General features: G+C 37.0%; 1 protein-coding gene and 1 long non-coding RNA gene across 3 annotated transcripts in view; both read left to right on the top strand.

Annotated features, from left to right (window-relative positions):
- Position 1: 1 nt before the first annotated feature.
- On the top strand, positions 2-9,417 carry LOC124155480. Of its 2 annotated transcripts, XR_006864191.1 has the most exons (5): positions 2-61; positions 248-440; positions 3,634-3,716; positions 3,824-3,900; positions 9,228-9,417. It is a non-coding gene; the product is annotated as an uncharacterized LOC124155480 (long non-coding RNA). The 2 variants fall into 2 exon arrangements; XR_006864190.1 differs by lacking the exon at positions 2-61 and having other exon boundaries at positions 155-440.
- Positions 9,418-10,547: 1,130 nt separating this feature from the next.
- Positions 10,548-18,132, top strand: part of LOC124155478 (repressor of RNA polymerase III transcription MAF1 homolog) — a 34,554-nt gene continuing 26,969 nt past the window's right edge. The window contains exons 1-2 of the mRNA XM_046529319.1: positions 10,548-11,213; positions 12,800-12,940. Of these exons, the coding sequence (XP_046385275.1) occupies positions 11,131-11,213; positions 12,800-12,940 (224 nt within the window). The 5' untranslated portion in view covers positions 10,548-11,130. The remainder of the gene's footprint in view (positions 11,214-12,799; positions 12,941-18,132) is intronic.

Here is an 18,132-nt window from a genome sequence, read left to right as displayed (position 1 = left end):
AGGCCGTTTATCAGGCCCGGGGGAAGAGGTACCACCGACCGCCACTCCGCCTATAGTTGGAGTAAGCTATAACTCAAATATATTTTTTCAATTTTAATGATGAAGTACTTTCAGATATTCGTATTTTTATTTTTATTGATATTTTTGACATTACTACATAACTCAAAGTAATATTTTCATTCGCACATGTGTTTATGTTTTGAATCGTTTCAACGGACATTGCGCACCGTTCCATGCCGTCCATCAGCTGTGTTGTCGTTGTCGTCATACTCGTTGTGGGCCGTGTTCTTTTTTGCTTTTAACGCAGAAAAGGTTTGTTAATCGACCATTTTCTGGAAGTGTAGTGACATTTAACGCCTCAAAATGTGCGATAAATGTGCAGTTACGGATTGTCAATCGAAAGATTGCAAGTTCTTTCGATTTCCGCGAACTGTTTCCAGGTGAGTGTTTTCTTCATTCAGATATATACAATTATTTGATATAAACTGTTTAAAAGTTTTCAAGCCATATTAGCTTATAATGTAATTCTTTCTTCAAGGAATTTTGATGTGCATTCGATAATTATTCCAATGTGTCTATTAAGTTGATGGGGTTGTTGGAAATGCTGGTGGTGAACGTTGTTGATGCAACGTTTTCAAGATACCCTCGTTATTTTTAACAAATTGTCATTCATATGTGTCCGACATTCGTTCTGCAAAATTGGTGAAATGTTTCAGAGTGTAACTTGTTAACATGATCATTGCATCAGCAATTTCCACGTACCTTTTTAATTGCATGTAGCAACCAAACACAATTATTTTCTCTACAAAAGGAGGAGAGGCATAGTAATAACTTGTTAAGCCATCGGTGGAGATACATGGAAGTATTTCCATTAATATATGCTGTACTATTAGAACTCGTTCATGTGATTTGTGGACCTCCTGTTTTGTATTAAGATTTGATTCGGTGGGTCGTGATCAGCCCCATGACACTTCCTATCCCACTCCATTGGGAACCCATGGTCTTTTATTGAAGTCGTTTCCTCAACCTGCCGCACGTTTGCCGGGGCGGCGCCACGTATTCTGGAGGGCAAGAATTAGCGGGTAAGTTAATTTCCGTATTGTTGAGCGCATACTACAGGTGAGTGGAAATAGTCATTTTTGTAATTGATTAAGATTTAGTTTTCATTTATTTTCGAATGTTAGTCTTCTGCATTATTTCCTTATTGTTCTACATTAATATTTCGTGGATATATATCGCGGATTTACTGAAAAAAGGAAAATGCCGTGGACGTGTGTGGTACCGCGTTGCACCACTGGTTATGGCCACAAGACTTCGGGGATTTCGCTTTTAAGAGTCCCCAAGGACCCTGAGAAGCGATGAAATAGCTGTACGATTCCTTTTTTTGGTGTGCTAAAGCTCCAAAATTTATACATATTTTAAATTACAGGTTCTGCTGTTCCAGTGGCCAATGTCATTCACAGTGCAGGAATGAAGTAACACTGAGAAAATGCAAGATGTGCGACGGCTTTCATCAATTATTCATCATTCTCTCCTACTAAATTGAATCTCTTAGAATGATTGGTAATTAGAAATAGAAATTAGTAATAGAAAGAATTAATAGAAATGTTAAATTGTGAGTACTTAAAATTAATTTTTCATGACATTACCTTGCATTGATTGTATAAATAATCTCAGTTTCAATAGCATTGTGTAATCATTCTGGAAATGTAGATTTGATGTGTGTGTACATTATATAAGTTGGAAAAATGTGAATCGTTTTCATTCTTAATACCTCTTTCGATGATTTCTTTTAATGCAGCCGTTATCGATGGTGCGTGCAACTCTCATTAAAAGTACATTTACCGCGTATTAGCAGTATTAGCCTGTGGTTTCTGTCGTACAGTGGCGCCAACTCCATGGGGCCTGAGGGGGCCCGAGCCCCCCCAAAAATTCGTAACAGACGTGAGGAAAAAATGTGTCAGGCTAGTCAATTTTCCCCGGAGTATCCAGATATCGAGATTCGAGTGATCAGGGTTCTAATGTTGATCATATGGCTCTTCTAAAATGCTTAAAAAAACTTAAATTTCACAACTTATAAAATTTACCGGGGCAAGGTCCTCGGTTTGGGCCCCCCCCAATATTTTTTGTAAGTCGGCACCCCTGCTGTCGTACTACTCATCTTATTTTTGGGCGAGGGATAATATTTCAGATTTTCCAGCACCTGAAAGTGATCAGACATCCGCGAATCCCTCGGATTATATCCATTGCACTGTTTTCGTGGAAGTTTATTCGGAAATTATTTGCAAAAGCTCTTTCGTTCTTATCTTTCATATGGTATTTTACTTCCTTAAATCTCAAATTATTCCTTTGGTGAGTATAGGCAAGCATCGTTATAAAATAGCCTTTAACGGTAATAATGGTACTTCCGGAAATTATTCACCCCGTTCAACGATTAAATATGCCTATTCTATACCCGCAAAACGTCCCTAGGATAGAATCATTTTTTAGGTTTGCTGTGCCCTGCCATTATTATTATCACTTGATCGAGACTCAGGAGATTAAAAACATTAACACACGTCACTTCATAAGAAGTATTTCACTTCGGCCTTGGTAAGAAGCCGTTTGCGTTTCTGATATTATATTTGTTAATAGTGTTTGAAAGCAAGGAATAACATCTATATTCTTATAAGGCCGTGGAAACATGCCGATGGGCTCGGAGGCAATGGTGCGTACGTAGCTTCTATGACAACTTATATTAACGTTTACCACAAGATAGCTATAAATAATTATTTCCTTAAATATTCCTTTCCTCACTACATAAGGTTTTAACTGCTGACAATCTTTCGTTATGGCTGTAACTGATTTTACAAAGGTATGGAAGCAGACGAAGCTGAAATCCAACGCCTTCCATTTGATTAATACTCACGTATGAGAACGATTTCTTGGTATTTTTCGCTATAAGATGTTAAGTGCATATGAACTTGTTAACTAGTAACCATTGTCGATGTGTTTATATTCATTTTTGCCATAAATTAGTTCATAATTACTGAAGTATCGTATACAGATACGTAGGAAACTTGCCCTTCAGGATAGGTGGCGCCCCTACCGGCCTCAACGGGAAACGGCTTCATTAAATGACCATGCCTGAACGGAGAGTGTCCAGACCTTCTCATATTCTAAGACCGTGGTCGTGATTGTTGACCTATTATTTGCAATGGAGGTATTGATATCTCAGGGCCTGTGTTTCCGGTCCCAAGCCCGGAAAAGGAGGGTTTCTGTTGTTATTGAATTAGTGTCCATTTATAAAGTGATTCTTATTTTCCATCAGTCATTCTTCGTATAGTAAATTTTGGGAGTGTAAATTGAGTTTTAGCTTAGAAATAACTGAACAGATGTGAAATAATCCTTTGATATAGGATTAGAGTGTTTTCCACTGAAAATTTAACAAATGAGTAGTTGCTGTTTGACAAATGTAGTTGCAGTTAATTGGTTCTTATGATACAATAGGATGGTATGAATGAAATATATAAATTTCAATTCATACCATCATTTATGATGGTATGAATTGAAATTATATTGCTCATAAATGACTACTCAACAGCTGGACATTTAAATATTCTCATTATTGCCTTCAATCATTTTCATGTTCAGCAAGCTCTTTGATGCATTCTGGCTACCTCTAGATGGCATGACAGAGATATGAGGATGATCATTCTGTTGCTGTTGAAACGAAGGTATGTTATTACAAAGGGACTGAACCATATATGTACATTAACTTTTAGATCTGAAACAATTGTCATCATTGCCACCAATTAAAATATATCCATTGTATTACTTGCAGCTAGCCGGTTGATGTATTCCAGTTACCTCTGATGGCATGCCATATATATGGTCTAGGAAAATACTGTTTTGCTAAAGGTAAGTAATTCAAGAGGAAATGTAATAATTTTCTAAATCCCTCCATTCCTTCCACACTTTTCTGATCGAATGTTGAGGCTCACATTTTAAAAAGTATGTATCGATATGTTAAAGAATTCTTTGATGGATTTTTAGTATCAAGTCTTGGAAGTATATTGACCAAGGCCTGAAATGAAGTCACCATGTATTTTTGCATGTATATTCCACTTCATACAAAATTTTGTCCTGAATGATTATCAACTATTATATGAATGTGGATTCTCAAACTCTTTGTCATTCTCTTGTAATATTGCATGCAATTTTCATAAATTTTTGACAAGTTTGATGCTTTAAACCAAACTTATTGATGACTTCAGCTATTCTATGAATTCAAGTATTCTGCCATTACTTGTTACTTCATGAATACAGTAACATATTCATTGTTGTAAGCAGCTGAGAAATCAATTCACAACTACATTTGGTCCTCTGTTATTTTTAATTCTGACACTCTGCCTTCAGATCTTCTGATCAAACTGTTTCATATGTTTAAATTTTTGATTCAGTTTAGTATGACAATTTCATGAAGTCAGAAGTATTTCATAAGGATATTTCCTCAAAGAGAGTGCCTAAATTTTGATGAATCATTCTATCATTCAGTGCTTCCTGTTTCATTTTCATTAAGTGGACACCAAATGAGTAATGCCTTTACGCTAACGCCTTTTAGGTTATGATATACTAATGACTAATATCCCTGAAAAAAATAAACTCCACCATGGTGGGTAAAAGAAGGGTAGTAGCCTTCATGGTGGGTAGTTACCCTTACACAACCCACGCCCTACCCACCATTAAGGGTAAGGGAAGGATAGAAAAATCCTTCGTCTACCCTTCCTTGGAACTCCTTCCCTTACCATCTGTGTACCCTTCCTTTACCAACCATTAAGGGTAAAGGAAGGGTAGAAAAATCCTTCGTTTACCCTTCCTTGGGACTTAGCATTTATAACTGAGGAAAACATATCCTGAAAGTATCTCCTCAGCTACTTTCACCTGCTAAAGAGTATTGAGTTCTGTACAAGAACGTAAGCAGTCTTTGAAAGCAAAGATAGACGGGCTACATAACTAATCTTTAAAATTCCCTTGAGGAAAACAATAATATACATATTCAGTGGCTTAGCCATGGCTTAGCCACTGAATATGTATATTATTGTTTTCCTCCACTGAATATGTATAGCCATGGCTGCAGCCCCTATGAAAAAATTGCATAAACCTGTTTCAAAATTTTATACATACTTATACATTACCATGGCAATGTATAAGAATGTATAAAAATTTGAAACAGGTTTATGCAATTTTTTCATAGGGGAGGGGTGGGTTCCCGGGGGGTTTGGACCCTCCACCCCCCGAAATATAAAAACAATCATTTTCCTTCATAAAAGAAAACAAAATATTGAAAAATGATGAATTTAAAAAAATACTTCTTTAACTATTGAAGTTTTTTCGATTATGAAAAGTGATTGAATTAGTTGAAAACCCATTACTTAGTATCCTGTTTTCAAAACTTTCCCCACCTGGTTTTGGACCCCCCCCCCCAAACAAAATTCCTGGCTACGCCACTGTACACAATAGTTTCTATAATTGTGTGAAAAAAGCTCATTTAAAAGTTCTTTCATTCGCATGTCTCGGATGTAACATATTTGTGTGGCCGACAATGGGACATCGCAAGAGTAATGTTCGGTACTTGAATGCCGATCTTATTTTCTGAAACGAAATAGGTAGAAAAAAGACACAGCTTTCTTCCACACAGGCCTGGGTGCGAATCTCATCTTAAGATTTTGTAGTATAAGTTCCGTTGAGAAGCAACATCTGACAAGTACCTCAATAGCTGAGGTTGTAAAAGCCGTAGTTCATTATCCTCCAATATGTAGGTTCTGGGTTCAAAACCATGTGAAGGCTAATTTTTTTTCTGTCTTATAACTTTAGAAATCACTGTTACAACTCATCCCCATTCGTTTAATTTAGTTTTTATATTAGTCCTACCCTTCCTGTACTCTTTATTGAGGCTGGCCCAATTCTTCCCGTACACTCCAGGAAGGAGAGGGCCTACCCACCAATCTTCTAAAATACCCTTCGTCTGCCCTTGCTGAGGGGTACAGGAAGGGTACACCTATCCTTCCCTTACCCTCATTGGAGGGTACACCTCACCACAATGGAGGAGTTTATTTTTATCAGGGATCTTTTAAGCATATGGTGACATAATTTAACAAAAAATATTTATACACTCAGTTTTCCTTTGAATGACAGCGATTGAATTTCTCATACTAAGAGTCAGTCACATTCGGCCTAGTCTTTAACACTTAGCGTGCCGATCACGTCAATTGACGGAATGATGAGACAACTCCAAAACTGCTTTTCACGTCAATTGACGGAATGCTCATTTCAACACCATTTAAATTAGTTATTCCGTCACTAGACGTGATCCGTGTGTCTCTGTTCATTCCTTGGTGTAGTTTGTTCCATTTGAAGCCGATAGATGGCATAAGCATGCAGAAATATTATGCTTTCTAGCCACCTGCTCGTCTGTTGTCATTTCGACATTCACAGCATGCAAATGGATTCACGCCAGTTGAAGGACTGTGATATTCAAGCCTTATTAGAAGGTGATAATAGTGATGAAGATATTATTTGTGACAATTCTGATGATGATCCTATGTTCTACAGGAATTTCAAAATAATGAAGGTTAGTAGAGCAATTTGCCGTCATAAATTCCTAACCTATATACGTGAAACATATGTATATGTTTGGTCAGTTGGATTTGTTTACATTTTTATATGTTTGTGTCCATACGTTTTTTGTCACTATTTTCCTCATTTACCGATACATTTACTCATTTTTGGTTCAGATTCGGAATCATAAAATGAGGACATGGACCAAACAGTAATCACCAACAACATACCGGCAAATCTTGCTGGTGCTTCTAAAAGCAGAAACAGACTCCAGCAACCTGATCCTAGAGCATTATGGAATGAGGTGGATGCTATACCGACTTTGGATGTTTTCAATGATATAAGTGGAGTGACAGATGATTTCCAACTAGATGTAAATAGTTCTGTGCTGGACTTTTTTTCGTATTTTTTTGACAATGAACTTATTGATATGTCCAAACAACAGACTAATTTATATGCACGTCAAAAGTTGAGAAAAATGAGAAGTTCTGAGTCTTTGACAGTCAAATCTAGAATGAATGAGTGGAAAACTGTTACTCTAGTAGAGATAAAAAATTTTTTAGCTATAATATTCCACCAAAGTATCAGCCAGAGACCTCAACTAATCGATCACTGGAGTAAAGACCCTACTGTTGCATGTAACTATTGCCCAAATGTCATGAGCAGGAACCGATTCCTACTCATTCTTTCCAACTTTCACTTGAATGATAATTATTTGTTCAAGAAGAGAGGGGAGCCAGGTCATGATCCTCTCCATAAAGTTCGACCTCTGATTGATAATATTCAGCGTCGTTTTCAGCAGGCCTATCTGTCTGGAGAAAAATAACTATAGATGAGGGTATGTGCGCATTTAGAGGTAGGCTGCGATTCAAGCAATACATGCCTCAAAAGCCCAATAAATATGGGATAAAATTGTATATGCTTTCGGAAGCCGACTCTGGTTACGTCTGGAATTTTAGTGTATTTTGTGGCCAGAGCAATGTTGTAATCAATATTGTTACTAATTTATTAGGCAGCTTATCTGGAGCTGGCCGTACCTTGTACACTGACAGATTCTATACAAGTCCTGAACTAGCAAGAGAACTTGAAAAAATTGGCACAGCTCTTGTAGGTACAGTAATGAAGAATAGGAGGGGTTTGCCAAGAGAATGGAAAAATCTAATTCTTCAAAAAGGGGAACAAATTTTTCGTAGGTCTGAAAATCTTCTAGCAATATGCTGGAAAGACAAACGCCCAGTGTACATGCTGAGTACAAGGCACACTGCTCAAATGATAACATATCAAACAAAAAGGGGCACTGAAAAAACAAAGCCTGCTTGTGTTCTAGATTATAACCAAAACAAGGCTGGTGTTGACCTAACAGACCAGTTGATGTCATATGGGGTATTTGACCACAAAACTGTGAAGTGGTGGAAGAAACTCACTTTTCATTGTCTTCTCATGAGTGTAGTGAATGCATGTATTCTGCATAATAAGGTAAAGGGAAAGAAGATGTCAGTAACTCAGTTCATGAAACTTCTTTGTACTGAGCTGCCAATTTGTGAGGGGGATTCTCCACGATAGGGTTCTAGTGGAGGCCAGCTCGGTAGGCTTTCTACTGGGAATCATTTCCTAGAAAAAATTCCAATCCCTCCAGGAAAGACAAGAATACAGAAAATGTGCAAAGTTTGCTCTGCTAGAGGTAAAAAAGAAAGTGGAAAAGCGAAAAGAAAAGACACTTCTTACTGGTGTTCAGAGTGCAAACTAGCTCTGTGTGTGGAGCCATGCTTCAAAATTTTTCACTCTAAAAATTTTTTTCTGCTCCACTTTGAGTAGTTTCAAATGTACTTTTTGGGAAAATGATATTTTAATTGTGTTTTTTATTGTTGTATAAAGCTTTTTTTCAATGCTGAACCTTAAAAATAAATCATATGAGCATACTAGTATTTGGTCAAATTTTTGGAAAACTCAAAAACAGTTCTTTTTCCAACAACAACATAAAAATTATATTGAAAAGTAAAAGCTAAAAAATGCAATATTTTTGAAAGAAGAAATCAAGAGCTTTCAAATGAGATAAGTAACATTATCATGAGTTGAGTGCTTACTTTGTAAAAGATTTTTGAAAAATAGCAAAAACGGCCGGCACACAGGGAATGACCTGCAGTTTTTGGGCCGGCATGCTAAGTGTTAAGGTGACAGATGAGTTATCTGCAGCTCCTTTGTATTAACTCCTGAGTGTGTGTTAGCAAACGTTCATATTTACTGTATCTCCTGATTTTTTTTTAATTTTTACCAAATCACCTGCTTTTTACATTTTTACCACAAATGTATTAGGCGAACAACCTATAAATTTCGTGACAACCTTAAATTGATTTTTCTGTATTCCTACGAAATCATTCCAAAAAGGTGGGAGTAGGGCTCCCAAGACATCATGTTAGGTCCTAATGATGAAGTGAGGCCCAATTAAATTGTTCCAATTGTTCCTAAACCAAAAACATGATAGTGTAAAGGCATTGCTAAGTTGGTGACCAATGTGTTATTTTAGAAAAAGTTTGGTTCTCCCTTCTCCTAGGATTTTAATATTACTTTTACCTTAGAGAGCATGGTGGTGATTGCCATGTCTCATTCGTGTCCTTTATTTCTTTCAGGTTATTTGGTTGAATTAGCAATCAGGGATCATCATTGTGGAAAAAGTGAAGAACAGCTATAATTTCTGGCAAGAGTAAAGAGGAAAATTGATATTTTACATATTTTTGTACTTTTTTCATTATTTATCATGAATTGTGTTACTATGTAGCTGCACATTATTGAGTTAATTAAATTTTTGTGTTGACAATATTGTATTATTTGAATTTTTTAAATCAGCGCATGCTATTTTCAACTTTGCCAATAATTGCCTTTAGAGTTATTCCATTGCTTTAGCAGTATTTTTATCGATAATATGATTTATCATCATCTTTTGTTATGATTGATGAATTAATGCTCGTTAAATTAAAGTTCTTAGTAAAGTGACAAGTAATTCTCAACAAACACCGAAGATACTTCATGGAAAGTAATCTTTAGCTGCTTAATAATGATGAAGTGGTTTTGCTATGGATATTTTGGCCTATAAGAATTCAAATTGCCTCCAGTTTATTTAATTGTTGGTAATTTGAATTGTTATAGGCTGAAATATCCATGCAAAAAAATTAAATCGAAAACTTGAACAGAATTGGGAAGAAGCCCGGTTTGAATTTCCCGGTGACAACTAACGCCATCTATCCTTGGAGTAGGTACTAGATCGGCCAGGCCATAAATATATTACACAGTTGGCACCTCTTGACTACACGATTCTGTGATGAAGATATCCCAAGTCCTTCCGCAGTGTATAGACTTGGGCGCTTGGGATATCTTCACGACGAATGAAAGAAATAAGCAATAAGTTAGTTGACTATCTCACAAGGGTAATTTAAAAATGTGTCATCCACCCCATCCCTCAAGGAAGACAATTAGTTAATCATTCGAGGGGGAGTATCGATAATCTAGCGAGTAATTACTTTATTTTCTTTTTATAACTTCGCCAGGACGTCCGGATCTCACAGTAGGAGATCCGAAAAATAATATAATTTGAATTTAATTTTAAGTTTGGCTCGGAAATCTTAGGAAAGGTCACATTGAATAGTATATGATGACATAATTAGCTAAATATGATGGAATTTATAAAAAGAATCAAACAAATTTTCCCCGTGGATATGTGAAGAAAAAGGAACCTCGATGGTAGCGCTAAGCTAGCGGCACTTATTGTAACTACGCAATGAAATTTAGTTCATCCCGTTAGGCAAACTTCTCCATGTTCATGCATGAACCCTTTTTTCACCTGGCGTTCCGCGGTTTTCGGGTTTTCGATTAACCCGTGTTCCCCATCCCACCCATTCCCCATTGGTTTTCTCGGGATTTCCCATTCCCATTGGTATTCCTCCGCCTCCGCTTGCTTCTAATTGGCCGATATCTCCTCTACAGCGCTTAGCAACAACCTCTGAAGGATTGGACGCCATTTACTGGTGTTTGTAAACAACTCTGTCGTTGTTGAAGTGCAAGTGAAATCCAAGCCCAAAGCGACGCCAAAACCATCTATAGAGTGTGATTTATTTTTAGTTAAGTTCTGAATGAAGAGAATTATTGACTCTGACCCTGTAATGTTCATCTTTGACAAGAGAAAAGAGGCAGTTTTGAAGGCCAGCGAACTGATGCCTCAAAGATTCAGTCTGATTGCTTCGAGACAAAAAGGGGCAGTTTTATCTTCGAGAAGAATGCACAGAAACTTTGCATACTGTATAAGTCAATCAGCATTTTCAAAATATTGCATATATTGATTCTGTTGTTGAGTGATTGCTGAATTCTAAACATCGAGAAGTATATAGATCGCTGTTATTTACTTGATCGTGTGTCTATTTTCCTATGCTAAATTGACTATAAACTAAAAGTTATAAGCCTAAAGTATAGTTTTGGTGTTGTCCCGAAATTGTGGTGAATTTCAGCATTGGATATCGTGATTTCAATTCGGAGGCAGGTATGAAGCTCCTGGAAAGTACAAGATTTGAAGCAATCAACTCAGCGCTGTCAATTGAGACGGGGGACAGTAAAATATGTGGGAGGTAATTATTGGCCAAATTATGTCAATAGTAAACCTATCAATGTATTTGCTCTATTTCTCTATGTATCATGTATTTCCTGAGAATGGTTCTGAACTGTCCTCATTCTAATGGCCTATGTATGAGGACCGTTTCTGGCCCGAACACTGACTACATGTTCCCAGTGTCGTTAGGTCTATAACAATTCTACCTCTTTTCTTTCCTGTGATTTGTTTTCAGATGTTTCTAGATGTCACTGTCGTCATGTTACTAATACCTTACTCCTGTGATACTTTCAATAATTTAACGTGAAATGTAGAATTTAAAAAAATCATTTGTCACTTCCTAAATGTTATTGCGACAGAATATAGACTCATTAGTTTTACATTTAAAAAAAACTTATAGAAGTGACCTTTTACAGTGAATAAATTACATGCTATCAAAGATAAAACTTCATAGCATATAGTTTTATGGAGTGCTCTGAGTAATGTAACCGTAGGTAATAACAGTTATACCTGTCTACGAATGGTCTCATTTGAAATAGATATATTTACGAACTGCCAGAAATTTTTTTTATGATTGCGAGGGATCAAACAATCCGTGTAGCGAATTAAAAATAGTTTTAAATTATCTTTTAAGTGATACTAAATTTAATTTCATCAATTTTATAGTCTATATATAATAGCACATTTATGTTTGTTTATATATGCTTAGTTTTACTGGAATTAATGAGGTTAAATATATATTATTCATCCGATATTATCCATTCCTCTTGACAACTGCATTACCACCATGAAAGACCGAGTGAAATGGATCGGACTCTTAAAGGTGATAAACAATTCATGTTTGGAAATCAGTGTAATGAAAGAAATAATCAATTCGTTAAAAAAACTGAATTGAGCATCTCATGCACTATAACTCGAGGATAACACAAGGTAATGTCCCCAAGTTTCCATTGTTCCACACCGGTCATCATGGATTTCTTCGTGGAAGATCCTGAAAATTTTATCTTAGAAGGGTGTATTAAGGCCTGGTTACATGGTACATTAACACGTACAAGTTAATGTACGTTTGCGTGAATGACTTTGGTGGACCGGAACGGAACATGTACGAATGCATGAACCAAATTAGAACAGGTTATATTTTCCGTTCATGCATTTGCACAAGTTGGGTGGTTACACGGTGCATTTTGACGTTCATTCTCGCATTCATCCATTCAGACATTAACCCGTACGTGTTAATGTACCGTATAAACAGGCCTTTATTCTCACACATTATGTGGCATGATTAGGTGTTGTGTGAGAACTTACCAGAATTATAGTCAATTTTGTCATTATAGGTTTCAGTATTGAACCTCAGTTTTAGATGGAAAAGCTGATGATGAGAAGGGGTAATTTGTTGAGCTAAGGCTACCCAATAATTATGACAACTCAAGGGAAAAGTAGTCTTTCAAAGAGCCATGATATTTGAACCCCATTCCTGCATTGCCACTTTGCCAAATATGTGCATGTCCTTTGAAGTGATGGTCTAACAGTGCCCTACCAGGTTATGGGCTTTCCTCTTGTAAGGTTTGTGGAATTGTGTGAGTGAGCATTCTTCTTTTGCTTCAGGATTGAGAGTTACTCATGCAAAATGGCTGGGAGCGAGAAGCAGCTGTACAAACGATTCAACGCCGAGCAAGGAATGGCCCCCAACGATCTCCAGGCCCTCTCACCCCCACAGACTGCCCTTGGAGTGTCACCGCACTTTGGGTGTGTGAATATTTCATCATTCTTATTTTCAGTCATCATTTGTTGCATTTTTCAGGGTTAATTTCTTCTGTGGCAGAAGAATTTAGATGTATGCTCTAAATTTTAACAAGGTTGCGGTCCACTTCACGCTTCAATCGATTTGGAACGTCACCGCTCTAAAAACTGGTCCGTTTCATTCCTTCGCTTTGAGTGCTTTAAGCACTTCTTTGAAGCAGACTGGGATTTCGGAACAGTGGGTATTTCGACTTGGGTTGCTGGGGAGTTGTTGAAAGACATTTGCTTATAAACATTTGTTATCAATCAGAAATATCGATCTTCATCTTCAATTGGACGAAATTGGAAGGTTTTTTGCAATTGCTGACAAACATTTTTTTTTTTGTTATATTCTTGTATTGTTCGCCCTATAATTATGTATATGTTGGGCGAACATTAAACATAATAAATAAATAAATATTTTTGATAGCGAATGAGATACGAGTGACGATGGAAGTACAAGTGAGAGTGAGGAGGAATCGGAAGATGTTGACGTCTTCCGATTCCTCTTCACTCTCTCTTGACTCAATGAGGTGGATTTGCTTGACAAACTGAGGTTCCAATGTTTGATGCTCTTCTGACATTGGTTTTAAATTAGCATCAGTTTTTACTGCAATATTATGTCTACCTTTAGCAATGCCGTTGTCAAACAAATTAGGACACATGAAAAAGATGTCATTGCTGAGTGAATTGAGAGCCATCAAGTTAAACAGCTGCTGATCCACTAAGCCAAGCTAGATGTTTTGATTCTGTTTCCTTGCCTGACATTCCACGTTTCGATGCCGTTGTAAAAATCTACCAATCCTTCTGCACTTAAAATTACAATGAACACATTTTAGGCCAAAAAATGGGTGTTTTTTTATATGAAATTAATTAAAAATAAAAGATTTTAAAATTCCAGCTTAGAGCAAAAATTCATTTATAAGTCCTGCGTAATTCCAGGGACTAAAAATCCATGCACAATTTCTAATTTTCCTTGTTTCTGGACACCCTGAAAGAATCATCATGTTCGCAACTGCTTCAAATCCTTACTATAATTCCTTCAAAATCCATAGACTGCAAACTGAATATGATAGAAATAAACTCCAGGTTGCATAATAAGTCACCTACACACAAATGTAACCCCACACGACTTCTTGACTTAAGGCTTAAGACAAAAAAGGCAGGAGTAAATTTGGAGAAATACAGCGTATCATAATCTAAAGGTCTTTGATGAGATTTTTCTCATCTGTGTTTTATCCCAGGCCGCTATCCAAAATTGCTGATTTACTTTCTTTGTTTCGAAGTTTGTTGTTTGTTCGAAGTAGATATTTCCCCATGCATTCCAAAATATTATTTCCATGACTTGAGCGGCCCATTTCCACATATTCGCCTGCTTTGGAGCCTGTTCATCTTCAAAATTATATGGTTGTACCTGTTATTTGGTCTCTGTAGAGTAGTGATGAATCCATATTTAATCTAACGTTATGAATTGATGTGGAAAATCCTCAGGATTGTGAAGGAAAAGCACCAAATCAGCCTTTGAGTTGACCACACAAGTTTTCGTGCAAAATTGAAGCAATTGTGTATTACAATATGCCCATTGCCCTACCTATATTGCACACTTCGATTTGTCTAGCACTTAAAGCCATATCGTGGATTTCGTCAATCATTTTGGGGGAGACCCTTCAACAGAGCGTCTGGAACGATGTTCATTATTTTGGACGTAAGTTCATTTTTTAACTCATTTACCCAATTGTAAATAGTTTCAAACACTGGAGCCGATCTTCCATAATCTTCATTCAAGTTAGCTTTCATATCTTTTGGCATTAACCCTTTCAAAAACAAGTGTTTGATCACCGCACAAAACTCAATAACAAATGAAAGTTATTCACTACAGCTGGCAACAACAATGGGGAACTTGCATGAATTTTTTTTTATTTCACAGGCGGACAGAAAATTATTTTCTGAATACAACAAAGAAAACCGCATGTATATCTGAGTTTTCCTTCGAGATATTCAATGATAAATATAACGAATTTTAAAGTGCGGGAAAAACTCCCTCACCCCCCAAGCCACTGCCGACGAAGCCTCGATGACGTCAAAGGTGCCTAAACATCACGCGAAGCTATTGTTGTGATTGTTTGTAATAGTTGCCAGCAGTTGTGAGAGCTTCGTTTGTTAGACGTGTTGATTATTTTATATTTAACGATAAATATCCGACGATAGAGGCTTGGAAGCCCTCATATTTTGCATTATTTATAATATTAATACCTGAGTAAGGGCATAAAATATAAAACTGGAGCCGTTAAACCAAAAATTTTATAATACCTAAATAACATCGTTGTAGGAGTCTGAGCCACGGCCATTGGAAGGGGGATACGTTTATTGTAAGTTTATGTTATCGACGGCATATCATTCATTTAACTATGTAATTAGAACGATTTTGATGTTTACTAATGTCCGCATAGCTTTTATATACAATAAATTCATCCGTTTATTCGTAGGTACCGGAGAATTCGTCGTTTAGGACTGTCTGTGCTTGTATTATGGGGTGAATTCCAGTCGATGCAACTTTTGCTCGCTGATTGGAGACATCTAGGAACATTTTTGTGCCAAAATAGTGTTATTTTCAACGTGACATCTCCCGTTAAGCTACTGCTAATAATCACAGTGCCAGTGGTTGTAATGCACAAAGTTTGACAAGGTTGAAAAATATCGGCCAAGAGTTATCAGTGTTCCATCGTGATTGAATTGTAAAAAGTGCTATTACGCTATCGATAAATGTCTAACAGTAGTGTAAAAATTGTCAGTGGCGTGCTAATCTCCGTTGTTCACCGTAGATATGACATTTCACGATCACGCTATTGAAATAAGAACTGTGGGTGAAGTTTGTTATTCCATTATTTCAACAAATAGTTGTGAGAAAAGTCACCGGTGTCACTTGTGTGGGCTAATTTAAGGGTTTAAATCAGTGAATAAATAGTTGTTTTCATCATAACGAGTTCTGTTATTGTAAGTTGTACGTGATGAATATAAGAATGTGACAGTGACTTCCAGTTTTTGATAAGAGTATTTGGCTATTTCCCACTATATTTTTATGGTATATGCTAGTATATTGTTTATGGATTTACCTATATTATTGAAATAGGTTGTAGCTTGTGTGTGTGTTGGCAGTGGAACCGATTCGCGATCTCATGTGGATTGTGTGCAGACTGTTTTGCTGTGAATTCGTACCGTAGGACGGATAGGACTACCTTCTCCACTAATTCGGCGTTGCCAAATTCAACAGCACAGCTTACTCTAATGTCAACAGCACAGCTTACGATCGTTATCCTCCAGTATTACAAGTTTCTTTTACATCTCGATTTGCCGCCAACGTATAGCAATAATTTGTCTTAACAAATTCCATGAGGGTCGTGGCATCAATTTTTGGTGTCCTAAAAAAAGGCTGGTGTCCTAACACCCCATGCCACACGCCTTTTAGGCGGCTTGCGAGGTATTATGTAGATGTAGATGAATTTCAGGTGTACTATTCGAACGAGTGGCAACGTTATCATCCATTTTTCTGATAGCTAAAACCATAGAGTAAGTATATATAGAGAGCTCTCCACACGTACAACAATCGTATACGTTTTCGGTGTAGTTCTAGAGCAGTTAACCAGATGTCACTAGAAGAATTTTGGCAATTTTTTTAATTTGCTCGTTCCACAAGTCTAAAAAATATTCTGAATCAGAAAGGGTTGCTACGATTAGTGGAGACATTAATTATTCGATTTTGTTTATAACAATTGTTATAAAAAATATTTTCTCGAATTTCGACTAGTTACTTGACTTTTCCGAGTTTATATTCCTAATCCATTTTCCGGCAGACTGTTCTTAGTATAAAGTTGTAACTTGCAGGAAATGTTCATAGCACATTTCTTTCCATACTAGTAAACTTTAATTTGTTCATAACTCAGTTTCAACGTTGTTATGTGTGTTTATATATCTTTCGGACGAAAAATCTGGAATTTTGCAGGGTAAAAATCAATCGCCTGCTAACTTTCGTATTTTACGATATAGGTCCATATATGCTGCGTATGAAATTTGGACAAAACTATAAATTTATTTTTGGTGTAAGAATTGTAACTTTATCTCGATTACAAGGGGATTTATGCATTTTTAATGGCCGCACCTTGTCAGGCTTTCCTTACTGGCCTGGGTCTACGCAGAAAGCTCCCGCCTCCTAAGGAGTTCGTTTTGCCATCAGATGGGTTGGCGAGGTGAGGGTTTTGTTTTGACGAGGAAGAGATTTTCCGTGGGGGAAGATCTTTTCGCTTCAAGAGACAATATAAATCTTATTGATGGTCATCGCATCGTTGAACGATCAACATATCGAATGAAATATATTTCGGGTAGTGTCCTTCAGAACTTCAGTTAGGAAATACCTCACTTTGGTGAAGTGTAAATGCTATTTACAACACCAAGTGCCGGAATATTACAATGAAATGGGAATGCGAGATTGTTTCTCTACACTGAACAACAATGCACTGTTTGCCTTTCGCAGTAGCATTTTTGGGAATAGGGGTGGTCGGTGACCTTGATTTGTTTGCTCGATAGCGGGATGAGTAATGGCCCATTCTGTTACCACGTCGAAAATGAGAAGGTTTCTTTCGGCTTTACCAGTTATCTACTTCGGGTCTTACGTATGGGGCCGGGGATCATCTAGTGCATGTTTTTGTCTTTCCTTGAGACCTTATTCTGATCATAGTTGTGATAATCATCGTCTCGTCAATAACAAGACGCATTGTCGTTTGAGGAAAGTTTTGTTTTAAGCGTTAGCATTTAGTTGAGGTTCTTAAAAGTAAAACAAATAGCAGCTGCGATTGGGCCCGGGTTCACTCATTGCTTAAATTCTTGCCTCATTATATGAATGAATCCCTTCTCCCAGGGGCCGAAAAACTAAATATCCAAAGATGCATTTTACGCGGTGAGCATTTATATAGCAATATCGAATGGAGTATTTTTGGCATATTCTGATTGTAAGTTGTTGCGGCACTAGAAAAATATGGCGATTCAAAACTATCCGCCCTCCCCTTTTTTCGGAATTAAACCTCCTATTATGCAGTTTTGTGAATCGAAACTGCAAGCAAAATTTGCTTCGTAGGCCTCATGGGGAATCCTAATCCGTAGGCTAA

Source organism: Ischnura elegans, chromosome 3 (genome assembly GCF_921293095.1).
Source record: "Ischnura elegans chromosome 3, ioIscEleg1.1, whole genome shotgun sequence".
Lineage (NCBI taxonomy): Eukaryota > Metazoa > Arthropoda > Insecta > Odonata > Coenagrionidae > Ischnura > Ischnura elegans.
Note: the sequence above shows the minus strand (reverse complement) of the source record. Positions and strands in the feature narration are given on the sequence as shown.